This window comes from Apodemus sylvaticus, chromosome 7 (genome assembly GCF_947179515.1).
Source record: "Apodemus sylvaticus chromosome 7, mApoSyl1.1, whole genome shotgun sequence".
Classification (NCBI taxonomy): Eukaryota; Metazoa; Chordata; class Mammalia; order Rodentia; family Muridae; genus Apodemus; species Apodemus sylvaticus.
The window spans coordinates 114,708,684-114,717,559 of NC_067478.1; the positions used below are offsets into that span (position 1 = coordinate 114,708,684).

The window sequence follows — 8,876 nt, forward strand, 5'->3', positions numbered from 1 at the left end:
TTCCTGTGGCCCTGCAAACCCCTTCAGCACCATGGGTCCTTTCTCTAGCTCTTCCATTGGGGACCCTGTGCTCAGGTCAATGGATGGCTAAGAGTGACCACCTCTGTATTTGTTATGCACTAGCAGAGCCTCCCGGGTGACAGCTATATCAGGCTTTGGTCAGGAAGTACTTGTGGGCATCCACAATGAAGTCTGTCTTTTATAACTGAATATAGGATGGATCCCTAGTTGGGACAGTCTCCTGATGGCCTTTCCCTCAGACTCTACTCCACACTTTGTCTCTGTATATCCTTCTGTGGGTAATTTGTTCCCCTTTCTAAGAAGGACCAGTGTGTCCATACTTTCTTCTTCCTTCTTCTTAAGATTCATTTGATCTGTGAATTGTGTCTTGGGTATTCCAAGCTTCTGGACTAATATCCACTTTTCAGTGAGTGCACAACATGTGTATTCTTTTGTGGTTGGGTTACCTCTTTCAGGATGATATACTGGTTTGCTGTATATTGCTTTTACTATGTTTAGGTATGGGCCTTAAATTCCTTATCTTTCCAAGACTTATAGCATGAAAGAAAGGATTTTGAATTTTGTCAAATGCTTTTTCAGCATCTAATGAAATGACCATGTGGTTTTTATTCTTTGAGTTTGATTATGTAGTGGATTGCATTGATGGATTTCCATATATTTAACCATCCCTGCATCCCTGGGATGAAGCCTACTTGATCATGGTGAGTGATCATTTGTTGTGTTCTTGGATTCGGTTGGTGAGAATTGTATTGAATATTTTCTCATTGATATTTATAAGGGAAATTGGTCTCAAGTTCTCTTTCTTTGTTAGATCTTTGTGTGCTTTTGATATTGTGTGGTGTTGGCTTGGTGTAGTGTTGGATCTTTGTGTGGTTCTGCATAGTTGTGACTTCATGGAACAAGTTGGGTAGTGTTTCTTCTGTTCCTATTTTGTGGAATAGTTTGAAGACTATTGGTGTTAGGTCTTCTTTGAAGGTCAGATAGATTTCTGGACTAAAATTATCTGGTCCTGTGCTGTTTTTAGTTGAGAGACTTTCAATGACTGCTTCTTTTTCTTTAGGGGTTATGAGACTGTTTAGATGTCCTATCTGATGCTTATTTAACTTTGGTATTTGGTATCTGTCTAGAAAATTGCTTGTTTTATCCAGATTTTTCAGTTGTGTTGAGTAGAGGCTTTTGAAGGACAATTTGATGATTTTTTTTTAATTTCCTCCATTTTGGTTGTTATATCTCCCTTTTCATTTATGATTTTGTTAATTTGAATACTGTCTCTGTACCCTTTGGTTAGTCTGGCTAAGGGTTTTTCTATCTTGTTGATTTTCTCAAAGAACCATATCCAGGTTTTGTTGATTCTTTGAATACTTCTCTTTGTTTCTACATGGTTGATTTCAGCCCTGAGTTTGATGATTTCCTGCTGTCTACTCCTCTTAAGTATATTAGCTTCTTTCTGTTCTAGCACTTACAGGTGTGCTATTAAGCTGCTAGTGTATGCACTCTCAAACTTTTTTTTGGAGGCTCCAAGAAACCTCCTATCCCATCTTCCCAACCCCTGCTTCTATGTGGGTGTTCCTTTGCCCACCCCAATCTCACCTCCCCGCCCTCAATTCTCTAAATTCTGGGGCATCTATCAAGGCTTCACTGAAAGGTTTTTAGGAAATAACCACGAGCCATGAGTTGACGACTCAGAAAAACATTATTGTTGATACTTCTATAGGCAAGGTACATGGTAAGATTCCATTATATATTGGAATATATATATATTTTTAATTTAAGGGGAAAATAAGATAACCTGTTGGGACATGTATGTATCTGTGCTGGGAAATGAATGAATTAGAATTGATTGAAGGGTCAGAGTAATAAGTGGAGATATTTTCGTCTATACCTTCCTCCTATCTTACTTATCTTGTCTCTCTATAGTAGTTTTCTTTAGAGCTACAATTGTTGAGAATATTGGGCAGATTATATATATTGGGGAGATTTGGGCAGCATTATAGTGGAAATGCTATAAAAGTAGAAAGTTATTTGTTTGTATGTTCATTGATTCATTAACTCGGCTGTCAAAGTGGTGTGAATATCTTCCTCTATGTCAAATAATCACCTGGTATTGAGACCTGATAGGAATGGGAGTCAATCAGACAGCCAAAAAAATATATCACATACACAAAACAGGAAGGCATTAAGAAGATAATGGTGTCTAAAAGAAGAATGAGATTTCAAAAGGAATGGATACAGAGAAGGTATGATCATGTTCACAAACAGAAACCTTTCTGAATGTTCTGAATTTAGTGTAAGCACTGAAAAATGTTGAGAAGTAGGATTGGGAACCAGAGTGGATCCATCATAGAGAAAGGATTTACAGTACTTTTAGAAATTGACTGCTGTTAGCTAAATACCTCCAGAGGTTATGTGGTCTTCATGTGGTTTAAAATTTGTAGAGTTAGTAGTTCTAAGTAGAAATAAGAGAAAAAGTCTCTGAAAAGAAAGGTTAATATTAACAGTCTTTTTAATGAATGTTAAAATGCATGATTCCTAATTTTTAAAGAAATAAAACCCTTATGTACAATTATCCCAATACATAAAAGGACAGAGACATTAGAGACTGTGGTGTATGTTTCCCAATCTTTCTCTCCCATAGGTGTCTAGCTTATTTGTCAACAACATGAAATCACAAAACCAAACGAGTATTTTAGAATTTTTACTTCTGGGATTTTCCCAAAATCCCAGGCATCAACCCGTGCTATTTGGACTGTTTCTGTTCATGTTTGTGGTCGCTGTGCTTGGGAATCTGCTCATCATTCTGGCCGTCAGCATTGACTCTCACCTGCATACTCCCATGTACTTCTTTCTATTTAATCTGTCCTTTTCTGACATTTGTTTCATCTCTACGACTATCCCTAAGATGGTGGTGAACATTCAAACACAGAGCAAGTCCATCACCTATGCAGAATGCATCACCCAGATGTATTTTTTCATGGTCTTTGGAGGCATGGACACATTTCTACTCACTTTGATGGCCTATGACAGATTTGTGGCTATCTGCTACCCCCTTCACTATCCAGTCATTATGAATTCCCAACTAACTGGCTTGCTCATTCTTGTGTCCTGGTTCATTAGCTTCTCATATTCTCTGATGCACAGTCTATTAATGTTGCAGCTCTCCTTCTGTACCAATCACATAATTAAACACTTTTACTGTGAATATGCTAGAGCCCTCACTATAGCCTGCTCAGATACACAAATCAATCATATTCTTCTTTATATAGAAACATGTGTCCTTGGCTTTGTTCCTTTCTCGGGGATCCTTTATACATACTCTAAAATTGTTTCCTCTATTTTGAGAATTCCATCAACAGATGGAAAATATAAAGCATTTTCTACCTGTGGGTCTCATCTATCAGTGGTTTCTTTATTCTATGGAACAGGCCTTGGTGTGTACCTTAGTTCTGATGCTACTTCCTCTTCTTGGAAGGACATGGTAGCCTCAGTAATGTATACAGTGGTCACCCCCATGCTGAACCCTTTCATCTACAGCTTGAGAAACAAAGACATCAAGAAAGCCCTAAAAATTCTTGGGACAATACTTTTTTTAAGGTGATAATTTCACTGGTTTTAGCATTGTGAAATGACAAAAGTAAAGCAGTAGGCTAAAGAAATTCTGTCCCTTAATCATGTACAGCTTTTATCCAGTTTATTCTTCTTTCTTTGATCAAAATTATACTGTGAATAGTTTTATCTGAAACTCATATACCTCATGTTATCTGTAATTCTATCCTCCTCTCTTTTAAATGACATAATTTTTTAACTTCAGTTTGGTGTTTACATTTCTGTAAGTTAATACAACCATTCAAAAATCAACTCCTGAATTATCTAATAAGTTATGAAATAACTATTTATTCATACATTGTTTCTTTATAGAACTTAAGTTCTTGTGTAGATTTATGATACCTGTGTCTATAAATGCTACATTAATTTCACAAATGCTAGAATGTATGTGGCTATTAGAGATTCCTTTTGGTACAGGCTGGAGCTTTCCATGAAAGTCTCTACTCACCACTCAGAAATCACCACTTAGATTTTAGACATGGAACTTTCTACTGGAGAGAAAATTTTATCTTGCTACTACACACTGACTGAAATGGTCTCCTGTCATGTGAACACTTTTCTCCTCCTGATTTCTATGTTAAAATGTTGTAAACAATGTGACCTTAATAAAAAGGGAGGAGTTGCTATCAGAAATAAAGCTTCTTATAGAAACAGAAAACCCAGAATGGAGAGATGGCTCAGCAGGTTAGAGCACTGACTGCTCTTCTGAAGATCCTGAATTAAATCCCAGCAACTGCATGGTGGCTCACAACCATCTCTATCGAGATATGATGCCCTCTTCTAGTATGTCTGAATATAGCTACAGTGTATGTAGATATAATAATAAATAAATCTTTTTAAAAAAGAGAGAGACAGAAAAGTCTAGGGAGCTTTCTTGTCTCTACTACAAAGGAGATCATAGTAGAAAAGTTCCAGCTATGAACCAGGAAACTAGCTGTCAGTAGAAACCAAAACTGTTGTTTTTTTAATTTTAAATTTCCCAATTTCCATATGTGTGAAAAACAAGTTTTATTGTATATCAGGTGCTTAACTAAGTAATCTGTTATAGTGTTCTGAACATATTATCCCCTTTAAATAATATAAATGAATCTTGAAACTTAAAATATCTATAATGTCACAAGGCAATATCAGAGATGCACTCTAATGCCGAGGGCAATACTTAGAAAATTTCTACAATATAACAGAAATATTCATACAAGATACCACAGGAAATATGAAAATAGCTACATAGTAGATGTACTCTCATGTTTTATTCCATCTTTCAACTTGCATAATGTTCCATGAGTGTTCCTCAGCTCACCTACAAAAACTGCTTTGCTCTTGGATGTCATCCCCACCATGAATGAATAGAAGGCTTCCAGTTTGATTAAAGAAGATAAAAACAGTAACTTCAAAGAGATAACCTGTGTTATTTGTCCATTTGTTTGAACTTTTATCAATGCAAGAGTATGGACCAATTCTCTGGCCATCTGGTTATGCAAAAAAGAAACAGAAAACTGGCCTACTATAGTTATGCCTTTGTGAATAATGATACTAGGACATCACAATAAACTTTTAAGTCCATTTGTCTTAGGGCTAAAGTTCATAGCACATCATCCCAATGAGCTTAGGGTACCATGGGCACCTTGGACAAGGAAAAAATAAGGAACAAAAGCAAAGACTTTTTAGAATTTAATGAAAATGAAGGCACAACATACCAAAATTTATGGGGCATGATGAAAGCAGTGCTAATAGTTTCCTCATACCTCTGAGTGCTGCCAAAAAGAAGCTAGAGAGAGCATGCACCAGGAGCTCAACAACACACCTGAAAGTTCAAGAACAGAAGGAAGCTAATACAGCCAAGAGGAGTAAAAGGCAGGAAATCATCACACTCAGGGCTGAAATCAACCAAGAAGAAACAAAAAGAACTATACAAAGAATCAACAAAACCAGGACCTGGTTCTTTGAGAAAATCAACAAGATAGATAAACCCTTAGCCAGACAAACCAACGGGCACAGAGACATTATACAAATTAACAAAATCAGAAATGAAAAGGGAACTATAACAACAGAAACTGGGGAAATTAAAAAAATCATCGGATCCTACTACAAAAACCTATATTCAACATGACTGGAACATCTGGATGAAATGGACAATTTCCTAGACCCATACCTAATATCAAAGTTAAATAAGGATCAGTTAGACAATGTAAACATGTCCATAACCCCTAAAGAAATAGAAGCTGTCACTGAAAGCATGAAAACCAAAAAAAAAAAAAAAAAAAAAAAAAGCACAGGACAAGATGGTTTTAGTGCAGAATTCTATCAGACGTTCAAAGAAGGCCTAACACCAATACGCTTCTATCGGGTGCCATTCTCACATAGATCTCAAAACCTTCTCCTTTCAGCCATCTTACATGCTAAAGCCTGTTTTTAGAAGGAAAAATACTAGCTTTCAGGTTTGCCAAATAGAAAATTGGTCAGTAGATACAGAGCTCACCCGAGTTGGTTACAACAAACAGAGCTCACCTGTAATTAGGTTACCATAGCAACATCTTTCCACTTCACCTCCTCTTGACCATTTTAGTTAGCCAACCTCCTGCAGTTGTAGGCAGCTTTCCCTTAAGATTCTGAGAGCCAATTCCTTAGGGACAATGCTTGCCCCCTGAGAGACTGTTTCCTAAAGACAATGTCTTGCCCCCTTTTACCCCCTCCCTACACCTTGCTTGCTTTCCTTTATATTGCATTGTGTGAAAATAAAATTTGACAGCTTGATCAGAATCCTGTCTTGCTGTCTGTCTCTTGCAACTTTTGTCCCCCATTATCTCCTAGGTGGTACAGGGAACCCCTTTGACTGTCCCACGGGTTGGGGCACTCTTCAAACTATTCCACAAAATAGAATCAGAAAGAAAGCTACCCAACTCTTTCTATGAAGTGACAATTACACTGATACCAAAACCATACAAGATCCAACAAAGAAAGAGAACTTCAGACCATTTTCCCTTATGAATATTGATGCAAAAATACTCAATAAAATTCTTGTCAACTGAATCCAAGAACACATCAAAACCATCAGTCACCACAATCAAGAAGGCTTCATCCCAAGGATGCAGGTATGGTTCAATATATGGAAAACCATAAATGTAATCCACCACACAAACAAATTCAAAGAATAAAAACACATAGTCATTATTTCATGAGATGCTGAAATTCATCATCCTTTCATGCTAAAACTCTTGGAAAGAACAGGAACTCAAGTCCATATCTAAACATAGTGAAAGCAATATATAGCAAACCAGTACCCAACATTAAACTAAATGGAGAGAAATGTGAAGCAATCCCACTAAACTCAGGGACTAGACAAGGCTACCATCTCTCTCCATATCTATTCAATATAGTACTTGAAATTCTATCTAGAGCTATTAAACAACAAAAGGAGGTCAAAGTGATACAAATTGGAAAGGAAGAATTCAAACTATCACTATTTGCAGATGATATGATAGTATACTTAAGCAACCCAAAAACACCACCAGAGAACTCCTACAGCTGATAAACAACTTCAGCAAAGTGGCTGAATATAAAATTAACTCAAACAGATCAGTAGCCTTCCTATGCTCAAAGGATAATCAGACTGAGAAAGAAATTAGGGAAAGGACACCCTTCAAAATAGCCCCAAATATAATAAAGTATCTTGGTGTTACTCTAACCAAACAAGTGAAAGATCTGTATGACAAGAACTTCAAGTCTCTGAAGAAAGAAACTGAAGAAGATCTCAGAAGATGGAAAGACGTCCCATGCTCATGGATTGGCAGGATTAATATAGTAAAAATGGTCATCTTGCCAAAAGCACTTACATATTCAATGCAATCCCCATCCAAGTTTCAACTCAATTCTTCATAGAGTTAGAAAGAGAAACTCTCAAATTCATCTGTAATAACAAAAAGTCCAGGATTGCTAAAACTATTCTCAACAGTAAAAGAACTTCTAGGGGAATCAGTATCCCAGACCTCAAGCAGTACTACAGAGCAATAGTGTTTAAAACTACATGGTATTGGTACAGTGACAGGCAGGTAGATCATTGGAATAGAATTGAAGACCCAGAAATGAACTCACACACCTATGGTCACTTGATCTTTGGAAAGGGAGCTAAAACCATGCAGTGGAAAAAGATAGCCTTTTCAACAAGTGGTGCTGGTTCATCTGAGGGCTAGCATGCTGAAGAATGTAAATTGAACCATTCTTCTATCCTTGTACTAAACTCAAGTCCAAGCAGATCAAGCACTTCCACATAAAACTGGACACACGAAGACTAATAGAAAAGAAACTGGGAAAGAGCCTTGAACACATGGGCACAGGGAAAATTTCCTGAACAGAATGACAATAGCTTATTAAGATCAAGAACTAACAAATGGGATCTCACAAAATTACAAAGTTTCTGTAAGGCAAAGGACACTGGCAACAGGACAAAACAGCAACCAACAACTTAGGAAAATATCTTTACCAACCCTATATCCAGCAGAGGGCCAATATCCAATATATACAAAGAACTCAAGAAATTGGACTCCAGAGAACCAAATACCCCTATTAAAAATGGGGTACAGATTTAAACAAAGAATTTTCAACTGAGGAATATCAAATGGCTGAGAAGCACCTAAAGAAATGTTTAACATCCTTAGCCACCAGGGAAATGCAAATCAAAACATCCCTGAGATTTCACCTCATATCAGTCAGAAGGGCTAAGATCAAAGACTCAAGAGACAGCAGGTGTTGGTGAGGATGTGGAGAAAGAGGAACACTCCTCCACTGCTGGTGGCATTGCAAGCTGGCACAACAAATCTGGAAATCATTTTAGTGGTTCCTCAGAAAACTGGTCATAATACTACCAGAGTACCCTGTTATACTACTCCTAGACATATACCCAGAGGATTCACCAGCAAGTAATAAGGACACATGCTCCACTGTGTTCATAGGAGCTCTATTTATAATAGCCAGAAGCTGGAAAAAGACCAGATGTCCCTCAATGGAGGAATGGATAATGAAAATGTGGTATATTTACACAATGGAATATGACTCAGCAATTAAAAGCCATGAATTCATTAAATTCTTAGGCAAATGGATGAAACTGGAAAATATCATCCTGAGTGAGCTAACTCAATCACAAAAGAACACTCATAGTATGTACTCACTGATAAGTGCATATTATCCCAGAAGCTTGGGATTCCCAAGACACATTTCACTTATCAAATGATGCCCAAGAAGGAGGAAGAACAAAG

General features: G+C 37.1%; 1 protein-coding gene across 1 annotated transcript; it reads left to right on the forward strand.

The window, feature by feature from the left end:
* The first annotated feature begins 2,680 nt into the window (after positions 1-2,680).
* On the forward strand, positions 2,681-3,616 carry LOC127689398 (olfactory receptor 7D4-like). The gene has a single exon (XM_052189040.1). The coding sequence runs from the start codon at positions 2,681-2,683 to the stop codon at positions 3,614-3,616; it is 936 nt and encodes a 311-aa protein (XP_052045000.1).
* The last annotated feature ends 5,260 nt before the right edge of the window (positions 3,617-8,876 follow it).

What these genes read in the sequence shown, in the direction of transcription:
- LOC127689398 (XM_052189040.1), top strand. Translation starts at nt 2,681, where the DNA reads ATGAAATCACAAAACCAAACGAGTATTTTAGAATTTTTACTTCTGGGA.